The following is a 17,181-nucleotide window of genomic DNA, read 5'->3' on the forward strand; positions in this document are numbered from 1 at the left end:
AATGGAATACTGATGGAGGATACAGGGGAGGGAGGGTGTCATTGTGATGGAATACTGATGGAGGATACAGGGGAGGGAGGGTGTCATTGTGATGGAATACTGATGGAGGATACAGGGGAGGGAGGGTGTCATTGTGATGGAATACTGATGGAGGATACAGGGGAGGGAGCCATTGTGATGGAATACTGATGGAGGATACAGGGGAGGGAGGGTGCCATTGTGATGGAATACTGATGGAGGATACAGCGGAGGGAGGGTGTCATTGTGATGGAATACTGATGGAGGATACAGGGGAGGGAGGGTGCCATTGTGATGGAATACTGATGGAGGATACAGGGGAGGGAGGGTGCCATTGTGATGGAATACTGATGGAGGATACAGCGGAGGGAGGGTGCCATTGTGATGGAATACTGATGGAGGATACAGGGGAGGGAGGGTGCCATTGTGATGGAATACTGATGGAGGATACAGGGGAGGGAGGGTGTCATTGTGATGGAATACTGATGGAGGATACAGCGGAGGGAGGGTGCCATTGTGATGGAATACTGATGGAGGATACAGCGGAGGGAGGGTGCCATTGTGATGGAATACTGATGGAGGATACAGGGGAGGGAGGGTGTCATTGTGATGGAATACTGATGGAGGATACAGCGGAGGGAGGGTGCCATTGTGATGGAATACTCAGTCCTCAGCAGGACAAACTGACCCTGCAGAATGCGTCAGAGAACACATTCTCAGATCAGTCTGATTAGCTGGATGTGATATTTCTCACAAATGCATGACTGAATTCACAACTCTATATGGACACCAGAAGTAGTAAACTTTAAGTAGACGTTAGCTTGTGAGAGCTGTTGTGGAGTCTGTAAGAGCTGTCATGGTATATCTAGAAGCCATAGGCTACCCTGAGGACAAAGTACAGGAAATGAGTTTTAGACACGTACATTATCAAAAACACTGTCAATGCATTCATCACTCCAATAGTCTTGGATGGTCTGGAAAAGGTCAACAGGTGAAGGCTGTTTTTACATGTATTGCAGGCTAACTTTATGGATGGAGTGTTGCCAGACATACCCATGTTTGCTAGAAAGGTCATGCATACCGGTATTATGATATAATAACAGGAATCACATCAGGCTATTTAGGCCTAAATAAACACGCTCTTGTTTGTATACATGTAGCTCTACTGCCTCTAGTACTTTCTGGACCAATCACATGAAGCGTTCATTTAGGTCAACAGCCCAGAGAGTTGCTTCACACAGTAAAACGTTTCGTCTGGCAACGTTTTGCAATAGAAACCGTTTACCGTTTACTCTAGGAACCAAACGGAAGCAAATGCACAGAGCAAACGGAACGAACGGGGAGGGATCTACCTGAATTTGTCCAATAGAAACTCTCGTTTTCTTTGAAACGGTTTCCTTTACAAAACGTTTCGCAACAGACGAAACGTTTTGCAACGGAATTCGATGAATGAATACACCAGTTATAAGGAACCGGATTTGATATTCATGGAGCCAACCCGTGTAGGCCACATAGCCGGCCAAGTTTAGTCACATGCGTGTTGTTGTTGTTCTGGTAGTCTAGAGCTTTTCTGAATGGTCTGCACTCGATCTACACCTTTCTCCCAATTCAGAGGCATCAGAATAATATTGTCCATCTTCGGATTTGTAATTACAGGATTATTCCAAATATTTAGGGCGTTTGATTCGAACGATCGCGACGCAAAGGGGAGTCAATCAAATACGCATTGCGTCCCTTATTTACCAACATGACGGAAGACAAAGGAAGTGTCATCGAGGAAAATTTGCAGGGTAAGTTAATTGCTGTCTCATAGTGTATAATGACATGTTGCATAATGTGAATACAACGAACAGTATGATCTCAGTATATTCAGGATGCCATGCTGTGTCTCTTCCTGAGATATGTAGCCTACGTCATTCTACATCATATTATTATGGTGAAACAGTGTTGCGCCGCGGAGACACAATTCAACACATATGATTTGTTTGCTACATTGTATCACAACAGTGTTTCTTCAGCAGTGGTGACGAAAGTCCGTATTCCGCGACCATGTAAACATTCCTGGTGTTGCCTGGCTGTCCTACATCAGACAGACCACAGTTGGATAGGTATCGTTAGGCTATAGGACATGCCTATAATAACATTGTCAGCTAGCTAATGGATGATGTAAACTCGATATTGATCTTAGCGCAGTGTTCTGAATTGCGTATTCTCAATGCTGTAATGATGCTATTTTTGGCGTTGTTCAATGCGGCTATGATAAGGAACACAACAAACCAGATTCTTCTGCCCATCCACCTGTTGTGTGCTTCTCCGTTATGTAATAAAAGGGAGGGGCTGAACACGTCGCTTTCCTATTGGATAGCCAGCCTATAAAGTGGAGGGGGGGCTGAACACGTCGCTTTCCTATTGGATAGCCAGCCTATAAAGTGGAGGGGGGGCCTGAACAAGTCGCTTTCCTATTGGATACACACATGAAGGAAAATGTGGGCAGAGGACAGGGACCATTGAGCAATAAGGGGGGCACAGACTGACGTGGGCACTGGGCAGGTGCTATTTAAAGAACAACACATTTAGCAATGACTGTGCCATGCTATCTAGGCTAAACACACCTCCTCAACCACTCCCACTGTACACGAAGGATGTTAATACATGCTTTATGACTGGCCTATTATGAATCAGGTCTCAATGTTCTGCGCCATTTTGTCATGTTTATTTTTCTTCTTTAAGGTTCCTGGTTGGAGCTGCACTTTAACAATGGCAACAGTGGTGGCTCACCAGCACATGGGGCTGCTGGTGTGGAGGAAGAGCAGGTGTCAGGTTCTGCCACTGAGCTACCAGGCTCTGCCACTGAGCTACCAGGCTCTGCCACTGAGCTACCAGGCTCTGCCACTGAGCTACCAGGCTCTGCCAATGAGCTACCAGGCTCTGCCACTGAGCTACCAGGCTCTGCCACTGAGCTACCTGGCTCTGGGCCAGGTGCCTCTGCCTCAGTCCATGGTGGAGACCTGATGGCTGTGTCTACCTCTGTGTCGGTCCTGCCTGGGTCTCTCTCTGCCTCTACCCAGGGAGGTGACCTGATTCCTGGGTCAGGGTCTGCGTCTGCCTCAGTCCAGGGAGGGGTGGACTTGGAGAAGATGTTGTTAGACGCCCAGCACGAGTCAGGAAGAAGCAGCTCCAGGGGCAGTGTGCCCTGTGACAGGTGTCTCTCTCTATTCACCAATCACATACCATATAGACCATCACATGACCGATCAGGACAAAATAATTTTGGATTAGTTTTATAAGATTAGCTATCTGAACACAAAGGACTAAGAGATAAGAGACACTGTCATGCACTGGAGTTGTAATACAGTAGGTACTATAGTGACCTCTGACCTCCTATCCGTCATCTGTACGAGTGCCTCTTTACATTCCAGATCAGATTTAATAGATGAAGCTTGTCATGATGAAAACACAAGAGATCTGTCAAGAGGGCTCTTCCCCAATACTTATGTAGTCTCTCTCTTCCGCTGTGTGTCTCACCCCCCCCCCCCCCCCGACTCAGTCCTCCGAGGCCCCAGACTCCTTTGCTCCGTCGGGGTTCAGAAGTGCACAGCTCAGGAGAGAAGAACAGCTCACAGGTTTGGAGCCCTTATCCAGGGACACCATAGAGATTCAATATAATATCATTCTATTAAACTCTGTGTGGGGCACTAATCTCAAAGTAGTTGGTGAGGCACAGCACGGTGGTTTCAAGGGTAATAAAACAAACCAAAAAAGTTCTAACCTAATATTTCAAATTCTGTAATATATTGTTTTACATTCGTAGTTTTTCCACTCAGAGGTTGAGAGCAGAGCAGAAGACCAGTTTCCTCGTTGTAACAAATGAACAAATAAAGTATATATTTTTTAAATATTCTGTTCCAGTCTGAAGAAGACTATCTAGAACGGAGACGTGAAGTGGAGAACCTGATGAAGAAGAACGCAGACTGGATCTGGGACTGGTCCAGTAGACCTGAGAACATTCAACGCAAGTTAGTACCCCCTCGATATATTCCCCTCAGTGTCCCAGACAGACCGCTCATATCTATTACATGTGTTTTCAATTAAGTTCTACTCAGCCCAGTTTGGAATAGAAAACAATAGAATATCGCTGAATTGAATACAAATTCTATTCAATTCTACGCTATTATAGACTTAAATAGAATAGAACAGAATTTGATATTCCTTTCTACCTAAACCACTTCCAGGGACATTGTAATGTGCTCTCGTCTTTTGGATGCAGGGAGTTTGTTCTGAAGCATCCTAAACGTACCAACCCTCTCAGCATCAGAAACACCAGCGTCATGAAGAACGGAGGGATCTTCTCTGCAGAGTTCCTCAAACTGTTCCTTCCTTCTCTGCTCATATCCCACGTACTGGCCATCGGCCTGGGGTGAGTTATGATTCGAAAAACATTTAGAAAATAAAGCTAATTATGAAGAATGTATTATTTGTAAGGGTAAAAGAGCAGAACATGAAATAGTTAAGAGTTTTATATTCTCTTGTGCGTTTGTATGGGATATAATCTGCACTCTGTAGAGAGATTATAGTAACACAAATATAGTTTGATGATCAGTATACTATTTGTCTCATCTCCACCATAGATACCAGGGGCAGCAGGTAGCCTAGTGGTTAGAGAGGCGAGCCAGCAACCGGTGGCCAGTTTGAATCCCGGGTCTGACAGGAAGAATCTGTTGGGAAGTGAGCTGGTAACCGGTGGCCAGTTTGAATCCCGGGTCTGACAGGAAGAATCTGTTGGGAAGTGAGCTGGTAACCGGTGGCCAGTTTGAATCCCGGGTCTGACAGGAAGAATCTGTTGGGAAGTGAGCTGGTGGCCAGTTTGAATCCCGGGTCTGACAGGAAGAATCTGTTGGGAAGTGAGCTGGTAACCGGTGGCCAGTTTGAATCCCGGGTCTGACAGGAAGAATCTGTTGGGAAGTGAGCTGGTAACCGGTGGCCAGTTTGAATCCCGGGTCTGACAGGAAGAATCTGTTGGGAAGTGAGCTGGTAACCGGTGGCCAGTTTGAATCCCGGGTCTGACAGGAAGAATCTGTTGGGAAGTGAGCTGGTAACCGGCGGCCAGTTCGAATCCCGGGTCTGACAGGAAGAATCTGTTGGGAAGTGAGCTGGTAACCGGTGGCCAGTTCGAATCCCGGGTCTGACAGGAAGAATCTGTTGGGAAGTGAGCTGGTAACCGGTGGCCAGTTCGAATCCTGGGTCTGACAGGAAGAATCTGTTGGGAAGTGAGCTGGTGGCCAGTTCGAATCCCGGGTCTGACAGGAAGAATCTGTTGGGAAGTGAGCTGGTAACCGGTGGCCAGTTTGAATCCCGGGTCTGACAGGAAGAATCTGTTGGGAAGTGAGCTGGTAACCGGTGGCCAGTTTGAATCCCGGGTCTGACAGGAAGAATCTGTTGGGAAGTGAGCTGGTAACCGGTGGGGGGTTGCTAGTATCAGATCCTAGATGCCATTGCCTGTCATTGAGTCCTTGAGCAATAATGTGATCTTAATCTAAGTACAATTAGAAGGCTATACTACAGTATTTTATACTACAGTATTTTTTAGCATGAACTATATCTACGTGCTGGAGAGCACACACACACACACACACACACACACACACACACACACACACACACACACACACACACACAGAGTTGACTAGAGCTGCATTCTAGCAGATGTGTGTTTTAGCTGTGCTGCTAAAGCCCCAGATCAGATGTATTACGTTTTCTGGTTGCAGCTCACTGTGGGAAGAATGGAGTGGTTGATCCACTTCATTCACCAGAGTTTGAGCTGTGAGCCTTTAACGCACTGTGTATATGTAGGGAGAATGTCAATCTCTCCTGGCTCAAAGTTGAGGAGAGATTGACTGCGTCACTATTGGTCTTTGTGCGAGGTGTTGAAGGTACAGACCTGTCTGTTCAAGCAGTTGGTACACAGTTCAGACACTCATCAGTACAACATAAGACATGCAACCAGAGATCTCTTCAACAGTCTCCAGGTCCAGATCAGAGGCTGGGAAACACACAGTATTAGATAGAACCATGACTACATGGAACTCTGTCACCCAAGATTTATTTAACCTTTATTTAAGTCAGATTTTTTTTTGTCAGCTGAGGGATTCAATCTAGCAACCTTTCGGTTACTGGCCCAATGCTCTTAACCACTAGGCTACCTGCCGCAGGTAACTCAAGTTAGCAATAAAACCAGATTCATAAACCAGATGAAGTAACACCTTGCTGTGAAGAGACAGGCATTTTAATGCATTTTGCATTGTATTATGTATGTGATACGTGGTTGGGGATATGACTGTGATACAGTTGAAGTCAGAAGTTTACATACACTTAGGTTGGAGTCATTAAAACTTGTTTTTCAACCACTCCACACATTTCTTGTTAACAAACTATAGTTTTGGCAAGTCGGTTAGGACATCTACCTTGTGCATGACACAAGTCATTTTTCCAACAATTGTTGACAAACAGATTATTTCAATTATAATTCACTGTATCACAATTCCAGTGGGTCAGAAGTTTACATACACTAAGTTGACTGTGCCTTTAAACAGCTTGGAAAATTACAGAAAATGTCATCATGGCTTTAGAAGCTTCTGATAGGCTAATTGACATAATTTGAGTCAATTGGAGGTGTACCTGTGGACGTATTTCAAGGCCTACCTTCAAACTCAGTGCCTCTTTGCTTGACATCATGGGAAAATCAAAAGACATCAGCCAATTGTAGACCTACACAAGTCTGGTTCATCCTTGGGAGCAATTTCCAAACGCCTAAAGGTACCACGTTCATCTGTACAAACAATAGTACGCAAGTATAAATACCATGGGACCACGCAGCCGACATACCGCTCAGGATGGAGATGTGTTCTGTCTCCTAGAGATGAATGTACTTTGGTGCGAAAAGTGCAAATCAATCCCAGAACAACAGCAAAGGACCTTGTGAAGATGCTGGAGTAAACAGGTACAAAAGTATCTATCTCCACAATAAAACGAGTCCTATATCGACATAACCTGAAAGGCCGCTCAGCAAGGAAGAAGCCACTACTCCAAAACCACCATAAAAAAGCCAGACTACGGTTTGCAACTGCACATGGGGACAAAGATTGTACTTTTTGGAGAAATGTCCTCTGGTCTGATGAAACAAAAATAGAACTGTTTGGCCATAATGACCATCGTTATGTATGGAGGAAAAAGGGGGAGGCTTGCAAGCTGAAGAACACCATCCCAACCATGAAGCATGGGGATGACAGCATCATGTTGTGGGGGTGCTTTGCTGCAGGAGGGACTGGTGCACTTCACAAGATAGATGGCATCATGAGGATGGACAATTATGTGGATATATTGAAGCAACATCTCAAGACATCAGTCAGGAAGTAAAGCTTGGTTGCAAATGGGTCTTCCAAATGGACAATGACCCCAAGCATACTTCCAAAGTTGTGGCAAAACGGCTTAAGGACAATGTCATGAGAATTTTCAATCCCAATGATGATAACAATCACTATAGCTTTGACCAATTCCCCCTAGGCTGTAAAGCTAGGGTTAATAAGAATTAGGCAAAGTCCCAGATTTCTGCAAAAGGTTGGTTCTTTATTCAGAGAACGTACTGAAGTCAACAATGCCAACTCAGTCATTTTATAACTCCCACCCCCACCTACTTACACACACACACACAGTTTTATCCCTTTTCTACCAGCCTGGGCAGTTTCTCGCTGTTCCTCTTCTCCCTAGATTAGAGGGGCCTTGGAAGGGCCCTCTTTCCTGTTGTTTTGTTTCAGAGTTATCACAAGTCGACAGTTCCGTTGGCCTTGAATGTTTCAACTCTACCCAGCTCATATTGCGAAATAGTAACACAATGGTCTAGTCACACACATTATTAAATTATGACACCAACACATTTCATACAATTATATGATTTCAGGGTGGAATACTTTAATCATTACTTTAAACATATAAATTCCTTTATCAGACAACAAAGTCAAGGTATTGGAGTGGCCATCAGAAAGCCCTGACCTCAATCCTATATAAAATTTGTGGGCAGAACTGAAAAAGCGTGTGTGAGAAAGGAGGCCTACAAACCTGACTGTTACACCAGCTCTGGTGTATTGTGGGAAGCTTGTGGAAGGCTACCCAAAATGTTTGACCCAAGTTAAACAATTTAAAGACAATGCTACTGTCGTGTCTTTGGCATCATTAAAACTGAAGACTTATTTTTATCAAATAACTAACTATTATTATGCGATTAAACTAATTAATCATGTAACTGTAATTAACTAGGAAGTCGGGGCACCAGGGAAAATATTCAGATTACGAAGTTATAATTTTCCTAATATAAGTTTCTGATATTTTAATATCTGATCAATTAGTCTTTGAATTAATGAATTATTCTTTACCTCACGTTAGTCTCATTCCAAACGTCATAAATTGTTGGATATTGGCACGAACCCAGGCTTCACTATGAGTCATCCATACATCAATTGTCTTAATTCATTTATTTACTAAGTAAATAACAAACAGAAGATACGGTTACAAGGAAATGATAGGGGAATGTGCCCTAGTGGGCTAAACCGACATTGCGGCTTGGTGGACAATAGGGAAGTGGGGGTCGACTGAGATAAGACACCACAAAGTTGATAATTATAATAATTGAAATGCTAATCCTTTGCACATGAACACTCACTCATTCTGGAATAATTGCAATCAATATATATATTTAAGCTCAGTGTGTCATCCTGATCTCTGTTGAAAAGTTTGTTTCTGTTGGAGTTTGTCCGACCGCTCTCTCTCTCTGCCGTGGTTAGAATGGGTAGTTCAGAGTAACATTCATTAATGTCGTTATAGAATAGATCTTTCGGCAGTTGTTGGTCCTCACGGGTACATTATTCCTAGCTGCAGACTAGTAATTAGTATCAAAGATTTGTTCTTATTCTGTTGGTATCGATAGTCTAAGAGTTTATCCACGTGGTATGGTTAAGAATTCAGCAAGGGAAATGCATGGTCTGCAACCTTAGCCCTCTTGTGGTTATCGAGGTAAGCTGGTCTGAAGATAAATTCCCAAGGTGGGGGTTTTATTTGGAGGAGCAGAAAGGGCTGGTCCCATGATGCCAGCTCAATGTCTGTGCTCATGGGCGGGCCTCTGAATTAGTTAAACTCCAAAGGGAATTGGAGTTTCCTTCATTAAACAGTCTAAAATCACATTACATAATTTCACAAATAGTTTCATCTTTACTCATTCATTTTATATAACAATTAGATGTAAGCCTCATAACTGAGACTCTTGTATAAACAGGGTTATGGTAATGTGGCTGTATTGTCTCTCATGAGTTTCCCAAAATTGTACCAAACGGACCAGTTCGTAGCTGGATTCTTCACCGATCTTTTATACATTCTCCAGAACATGAATATTGTTCGGTTGTCAAGTTCTGTGAGGTGGAAGAAATTCCTTTGTTCTCTCAATGAAAACTCACCATCTCTTATACTCTGGCCATGAGGAGAGGATCTCCTCCAGGAATTTATGACCTGTCTAACAGAGCCTGGTGTAAGGAGTATAGAGAGGGAGAGGGGGATGTTGCTCGCTGTACCCAAAGAGGGCAATGTCATGACACTACCAAATTCTAATTGAGTGTATGTGAACTTCTGACCCACTGAGAATGTGATGAAAGAAATAAAAGCTGAAATAAATAATTCTCTACTATTATTCTGGCATTTCACATTCTTAATATAAAGTGGTGATCCTAACTGACCTAAAACAGGACATTTTTACTAGGAACAAATGTCAGGAATTGAGAAAAACGGAGTTTAAATGTATTTGGCTAAGGTGTATGTAAACTTCCGACTTCAACTGTATGTGGTTGGGATACGACTGTGATGCCTGGTTGTCACCTGGCTATCTTGAGATAAATGCGCTAGCTGTGGGTCTCTCTGGATGGGAACGTCTGCTAAATGACTACATTGTAATGAGTGCTGTGTGTTTTATGTGTTGTTTCCTGTTTGGACCCCAAGAAGAGTAGACCCTGCCTCAGCAGCAGCTCATTGGGCGATCCTAGTAAATAAAATAAAATACACTGGGGACTGTAGAGTGAGACATCTGAAGAATGCCTTGCTGATTTTGAAGAAACTCTTAACCGACAAAAATAAATTGAAAATAAAAACCAAAAAAACTACTTTAGCATGTTTACCAAATTGCACAAAATAAAGCTGACAACGTATGTAGAAAACTATAGTAGTATTTTGATGTTCTTTCCCCTCTGTCCTCAGGGTGTACATTGGGAGACGGCTAACTACCTCAGTGACCAGTACCTTCTAAAGGGACACTCCGCTGGACTGGAACAACATGGTTTTTGGCATCAACACCGTTATTATCTTCCACTGCTGCTAGGGTTGAAGTGGCGCTTATTAGATACAGATAGGCAACATCTGTCATGTGTACCCCAACTCCACTGAATAGATGGCTCAAAATGGCACCCTATTCCCTACATAGTGCACTACTTTTGACCAGTTCCCATAGGACTCTGATCTAAAGTGGTGCACTATATAGAGAATAGGGTTCCATTTGGGACACACATCCTTTTTGTTTTCCCCCTGGCGGTGAGCGGTCCACCCTGCCTGTATCTGTATTGTACCCCTGTGAATACTGTTGGCTTTTCCCTTAGTTCCCAGAGCTGTTCCACTGGAAAGTAGAGCCCAGTGTCCCTCCTCCATCTCACTGGGTAGGGGGCCATCTTATGATCAACGTTTAAGAGCCATCGTTATCAGCTAGCTAGCTAGCGTTCACTGTCAGTCATTTTCAAGCCATTTTATCTTGCTCTGAGTTGAGACATTTTTTGTAGTAGAAGACTTTTGAGATAATGATATTACAGTTAAAAAGGTGATGATACAGAAAAGCACTGTGAATTTCTCAGCATTGAGATATGTATGGGGAAGAAAAGGGAATGGGTTAGACAAGGTAAGCTGGAAGTTGTATTTGAGGGGGCTGTTGCTTGATTGTTTTATCAGAATGTCCTTGGTTGGTGAAAAAGGGATCAAGCCATTCAACCAAAACGTTATTTCTGACCCTGATTCTTCTCATGGATCATGAGGCCTTAATAATAAAACGAGGTTTCAGCCAAAATTAAAAAGGTTTGAAATAGATAAACCTTGAAAGTATTTGAGGAAGTATTGGAGAATCAATGTATGGAGTATCTTCCATTAGATCCCAGATTAGGTCAAACAGGAAGCAGCGTAAGGTTTTTGGTTCTGTCGGCACCTTTCAGTTTGATTGGTATTATTTTTCACTCAGGGTTGTTTTCAGTGACAACAATGTGTCACATTCACTGAGTATGCATGTGTATGGTTAGAATTGTACATTGTGTACATTAGATGTGGCACTATGTAAACCAAACGTGTTTTATGGTTGGTGGCATGTTAATTGTCTACATAACCATTTGAAATACACTAAACAGCTTTTCTACCACTACTGCATCAGACCACACATCTCCATATCAAATATTTTAGGGGAAAATATAGACTTTCACACTTGTAATTATGAGGGAATTTAGAAATCTTTATTTTGATTTACTTCACTCGAATTAAGTACGAAATCTCAGTATCCAGAATGCTTCAGTATTTTTGTTCTAAGAATGAAGAGAGTAACAGAGGCTTCCGAGTTATGCCTTGAAAAGGCATTACCAATCTGTTTCTGCATGTCTTGTAGAGCTGGTCACCATGTCAAGTGTATATGTGAATTTGAAAACTGTTTTGTATGAACAGTTGGAACTGTATCTGAAAAATAAAATGGTTCAATTATAAAAATATCCATCTCTGTGCTCGTTTCTGTAAACAATACAAGGAAAACGCAATTATCCAAAATGTCAATACATTTTCCTAAAATTGCCTTTTTCCAGCAGTGTATTCTCACCAACGATTTGTACAACAATGGGCCTTTCATACCAAATGGATATTTCAAACGTGTACCCTTCCCATGCCAACAAGTAAACTCCTATCATAAATAACCAAACAGATGAATACATTTCCACAGTGTTAGCATTATAAAACAAGGAACATGGTCATTCAACAGAAGGCTGTAATTCACCCCGACTAGTTCCTGATTTAAAGAGCATCACAACGACACCATTTTGTACTTTTAAACCTTAGATTATTCTTTCAGTGATTTCAGACCATTGTATATTGCCGGGTGATATTGTATACTGGGTGTACAATAACAAGTACCCTTGTTCCTTCATGGAGGTCGTGGTTCCTCTGGAGTTGACTGAACGACTGCTGGCCAGCTTTGTCTGGAGGAAGGCAGGCACTCAGCAGGTGTGTCTGGTCTGGTCGAGTTCCTGCCCGACAACATTGCAGACACATGCCAGATTTTACAACGCCTGGATAGGTATTTAACATATCGGATAACCACATCATATATAGCAATTTGTTGCTCTACTGCACAGTCGATGACGTGGCAAGCAACCATTGGTTGATGAAACGCAATGCCTGCACATCTAGTTGGGCAGGAACGACCTATGGCTCTCCCAATCGTCTTAAAAATCGCTCCTCTCCTAGTCTCCTCTTATCTACACTGATTGGAAAATACTAGACAGGTCTCACCATGAAGCTGGCTTTCATCTGGTCAGTTCTTCCAGATCAGTACAGCTGAAGGAGAGGATGATGTCTGGATAGTAGAGACACGACAGTAAAACATCTTCCTCTTCTGCAGACCGACCGCAGGATCCTGACTGTACCAGAGTTCAGACAGGCCAACAAACCCATTCAAGCAAAAACTAAAAAAAGGACAGTAGTCTTCTGTAGAACATATCGGATGCTATTACACAACTTAAAACATGGTTGGTACAGTTGAAACTGGCAGGGGGCATCACTGAGGGTTTCCCCCTCAAGAGATTAAGGCTGTAGAATCCTTCTTAAAACCACCCTGTCTTACTGGAATACAATGTATCAGGATCTAAGATAACAATACGGCAGGTAGCCTAGTGGTTAGAGCAGGTAGCCTAGTGGTTATATCCGGGTAGCCTAGTGGTTAGATCCAGGTAGCCTAGTGGTTAGAGCCAGGTAGCCTAGTGGTTAGAGCCAGGTAGCCTAGTGGTTAGATCCAGGTAGCCTAGTGGTTAGAGCAGGTAGCCTAGTGGTTAGATCCAGGTAGCCTAGTGGTTAGAGCAGGTAGCCTAGTGGTTAGAGCCAGGTAGCCTAGTGGTTAGAGCCAGGTAGCCTAGTGGTTAGAGCCAGGTAGCCTAGTGGTTAGAGCCAGGTAGCCTAGTGGTTAGAGCCAGGTAGCCTAGTGGTTAGAGCAGGTAGCCTAGTGGTTAGAGCCAGGTAGCCTAGTGGTTAGAGCAGGTAGCCTAGTGGTTAGAGCAGGTAGCCTAGTGGTTAGAGCAGGTAGCCTAGTGGTTAGATCCAGGTAACCTAGTGGTTAGAGCCAGGTAGCCTAGTGGTTAGAGCCAGGTAGCCTAGTGGTTAGACCAGGTAGCCTAGTGGTTAGAGCCAGGTAGCCTAGTGGTTAGAGCCAGGTAGCCTAGTGGTTAGAGCCAGGTAGCCTAGTGGTTAGAGCAGCGTAGCCTAGTGGTTAGAGCCAGGTAGCCTAGTGGTTAGTGGTTAGAGCCAGGTAGCCTAGTGGTTAGAGCCAGGTAGCCTAGTGGTTAGAGCAGGTAGCCTAGTGGTTAGATCCAGGTAGCCTAGTGGTTAGAGCAGGTAGCCTAGTGGTTAGATCCAGGTAGCCTAGTGGTTAGATCCAGGTAGCCTAGTGGTTAGAGCAGGTAGCCTAGTGGTTAGAGCAGGTAGCCTAGTGGTTAGAGCAGGTAGCCTAGTGGTTAGAGCAGGTAGCCTAGTGGTTAGAGCAGGTAGCCTAGTTGTTAGAGCCAGGTAGCCTAGTGGTTAGAGCCAGGTAGCCTAGTGGTTAGAGCCAGGTAGCCTAGTGGTTAGAGCAGGTAGCCTAGTTGTTAGAGCAGGTAGCCTAGTGGTTAGAGCCAGGTAGCCTAGTGGTTAGAGCCAGGTAGCCCAGTGGTTAGAGCCAGGTAGCCCAGTGGTTAGAGCCAGGTACCTAGGGTAGAGCCAGGTAGCCTAGTGTTAGAGCCAGGTAGCCTAGTGGTTAGAGCCAGGTAGCCTAGTGTTTAGAGCCAGGTAGCCTAGTGGTTAGAGCCAGGTAGCCTAGTGGTTAGAGCAGGTAGCCTAGTGGTTAGAGCAGGTAGCCTAGTGGTTAGAGCAGGTAGCCTAGTGGTTAGAGCAGGTAGCCTAGTGGTTAGAGCCGGTAGCCTAGTGGTTAGAGCAGGTAGCCTAGTGGTTAGAGCCGGTAGCCTAGTGGTTAGAGCCAGGTAGCCTAGTGGTTAGAGCCAGGTAGCCTAGTGGTTAGAGCCAGGTAGCCTAGTGGTTAGAGCCAGGTAGCCTAGTGGTTAGAGCCAGGTAGCCTAGTGGTTAGAGCAGGTAGCCTAGTGGTTAGAGCCAGGTAGCCTAGTGGTTAGAGCAGGTAGCCTAGTGGTTAGAGCAGGTAGCCTAGTGGTTAGAGCAGGTAGCCTAGTGGTTAGAGCAGGTAGCCTAGTGGTTAGAGCAGGTAGCCTAGTGGTTAGAGCCAGGTAGCCTAGTGGTTAGAGCAGGTAGCCTAGTGGTTAGATCCAGGTAGCCTAGTGGTTAGAGCCAGGTAGCCTAGTGGTTAGAGCAGGTAGCCTAGTGGTTAGAGCCAGGTAGCCTAGTGGTTAGAGCAGGTAGCCTAGTGGTTAGAGCAGCGTAGCCTAGTGGTTAGAGCAGCGTAGCCTAGTGGTTAGAGCCAGGTAGCCTAGTGGTTAGAGCCAGGTAGCCTAGTGGTTAGAGCCAGGTAGCCTAGTGGTTAGAGCAGGTAGCCTAGTGGTTAGAGCAGGTAGCCTAGTGGTTAGAGCCAGGTAGCCTAGTGGTTAGAGCCAGGTAGCCTAGTGGTTAGAGACAGGTAGCCTAGTGGTTAGAGCAGGTAGCCTAGTGGTACTCTAGTGGTTAGAGACAGGTAGCCCAGTGGTTAGAGCCAGGTAGCCTAGTGGTTAGAGGCAGGTAGCCTAGTGGTTAGAGGCAGGTAGCCTAGTGGTTAGAGGCAGGTAGCCTAGTGGTTAGAGCCAGGTAGCCTAGTGGTTAGAGGCAGGTTGCCTAGTGGTTAGAGCAGGTAGCCTAGTGGTAGCCTAGTGGTTAGAGCAGGTAGCCTAGTGGTAGCCTAGTGGTTAGAGACAGGTAGCCTAGTGGTTAGAGGCAGGTAGCCTAGTGGTTAGAGGCAGGTAGCCTAGTGGTTAGAGGCAGGTAGCCTAGTGGTTAGAGCCAGGTAGCCTAGTGGTTAGAGGCAGGTAGCCTAGTGGTTAGAGACAGGTAGCCTAGTGGTTAGAGCAGGTAGCCTAGTGGTTAGAGTGTTTGGTAAAGTAACCGAAAGGTTGCTGGATTGAATCCCCGAGCTGACAAGGTAAAAATCTGTCGTTCTGCCCCTGAACAAGGCAGTTTAACCCACTGTTCCTAGGCCGTCATTGTAAATAAGAATTTGTTCTTAACTGACTTGCCTAGTTAAATAAAAATACTGACAGAGTCAATAACAGGATTCTCACAAGCTCCAGTAGTGAGCTGCCTAATAACGGAGAATGGTCAATCAGGTGCCTTAGAAAAGGCATTGTGTGGCCAGTAGGTTGACTGTCCACATCTACCAAATGACACGCAAAGTAGAACATAACAAACTCAGATTCATTTCAGAATGTAAAAACGCGTCTCGTCGTTGTGGGTTTCGTTACTTTTATTAAGTGGTTGACACCAGACGGTGTGGTTATATAGATACAGTCAATGAGTAAAATGTTATTATACATGAGAAGAAAAAAAAAATAGGATAAAAACTAAAAATAACCAAAAACTAAAAATAACCAAAAACAATTGTCCACTGACCAAACATGGAGACCTGTGTTTAAGAGCTTAGCAAGGTCCAACACGGAGGCCTGAGAGTCGGCCAGGGAGGAGGAATGTTACCAGTAAGGCTGCTACATTTCCCCTAACTTTCCCAACATCCTAGTTGCAGGATTCCTGGATAATTTCCTGCTCATTCCTTTCCGATTCTGGGAATCTTCCAAATGGGATTTCTGGAAAACCTGGGAATTTTAGGAAAGTTACCTGGGAATTTTAGGAAAGTTACCTGGGAATTTGCAACCCTACTTATTAAGCTAATTTTATTTCAGTTTCTCCAAGGCCCAGATTTACAGTTAAGAGACTAATATCTCATTCTGACTTCAACAACATCTTTCCTCCTTATTCCATAATGTGTCGTCAAATCATAGGAAGTAAAACAAGGCTCAGACTTTTAAATAAATACACTAACTTTAAACGGACATTTTTTGGCCTCTTTGTTGAGTGCTGTCCATGGATATTTCTGCTGCAGTCAGGCCCGGGGCTAGTCTGTCCAGAGTCAGACTTGGGGCACCTGCCTGCCTCTGTCTGCCCTCACAACGAGACAGGACGCAAACCAACCAACCAACACCTCAGACTCTAAAGAAACAGGCCGTCTGACTCCAGCAGGCGACCAGGCGTCTGGCTGGCTGGCTACACAACGAAACAAGTGCATCACATTTCTTCTTCATTAGGAGGACAGACAAGGCTGCTGTTGTTTCTTTAAACAGATTTAACGACTATTCTTAACTATGCAACGTACAAGATTTCTGTCCATTCGCGGTAGGTAGGTATGATGGCTGGGTTCGGGAGGGTCGGAACAGTTTCGGGGGGGGGGGATTGTTAAGTTTAGTTGATCTTGTCCTGGAATATGTAGAGGTTGTTGGTGGCGGCGACAGCGATGACGTTCTCCTTTGGGTGCCAGGCGGTGTGCAGGATCTTCTTGTTGAAGTCCAGACTGTCTACGCTGATCTCATCCTTCTTCCTCTTCCCCCCGGTGGACACCTTGCGGGCTTTCAGGATGGCCCGAGGTTTACTGTTCTCTCTAGAGGCCTCCAGCGTGATGTCCCTCCGCGTGTTCCGGTCAAACATCCGGAAGAAGTTGTTGTATGAGCCCGTCATGATGGCGCTGGGGAGGAGGAACAGCAAAACAAGGTGAATTGCACATCCCAAAAATGTCTACAATTGTAAAGTGATTTTGGGTCCTTGAAAAGCGCTATATAAATACCATATATTATTATAAAGACCTATTATTAAATAGAAATTCGG

At 44.5% G+C, this 17,181-nt stretch overlaps 2 protein-coding genes and 1 long non-coding RNA gene across 5 annotated transcripts in view; 1 reads left to right on the top strand and 2 right to left on the bottom strand.

Annotated features, from left to right (window-relative positions):
• The first annotated feature begins 1,365 nt into the window (after positions 1-1,365).
• LOC115190205 (BCL2/adenovirus E1B 19 kDa protein-interacting protein 3) lies at positions 1,366-11,841 on the top strand. Of its 2 annotated transcripts, none has more exons than XM_029748703.1 (6): positions 1,366-1,808; positions 2,749-3,220; positions 3,566-3,641; positions 3,928-4,034; positions 4,328-4,435; positions 10,309-11,841. In XM_029748703.1, exons 1-6 carry the CDS (start codon positions 1,766-1,768, stop codon positions 10,355-10,357), a joined length of 855 nt encoding a protein of 284 aa, XP_029604563.1. In that variant the 5' UTR covers positions 1,366-1,765; the 3' UTR covers positions 10,358-11,841. The 2 variants fall into 2 exon arrangements, with proteins under 2 accessions (XP_029604563.1, XP_029604562.1); XM_029748702.1 differs by having other exon boundaries at positions 1,379-1,808; positions 4,286-4,435.
• Positions 11,573-13,074, bottom strand: LOC115190206 (uncharacterized). The gene is made up of 2 exons (XR_003877131.1): positions 12,637-13,074; positions 11,573-12,371 (listed from the first exon to the last, which is right to left on the bottom strand). It is a non-coding gene; the product is annotated as an uncharacterized LOC115190206 (long non-coding RNA).
• A 2,680-nt stretch (positions 13,075-15,754) lies between these two features.
• The window catches only part of LOC115190209 (serine/threonine-protein phosphatase 2A 55 kDa regulatory subunit B delta isoform), a 28,400-nt gene continuing 26,973 nt past the window's right edge, over positions 15,755-17,181 (bottom strand). For both annotated transcript variants that reach the window (XM_029748707.1, XM_029748708.1), the window contains exon 10: positions 15,755-17,041. In XM_029748707.1, coding sequence (XP_029604567.1) covers positions 16,762-17,041 — 280 coding nt within the window. In that variant the 3' untranslated portion in view covers positions 15,755-16,761. The remainder of the gene's footprint in view (positions 17,042-17,181) is intronic.

The sequence above is a fragment of the Salmo trutta genome, unplaced genomic scaffold (genome assembly GCF_901001165.1).
Source record: "Salmo trutta unplaced genomic scaffold, fSalTru1.1, whole genome shotgun sequence".
In the NCBI taxonomy this organism is placed as follows: domain Eukaryota; kingdom Metazoa; phylum Chordata; class Actinopteri; order Salmoniformes; family Salmonidae; genus Salmo; species Salmo trutta.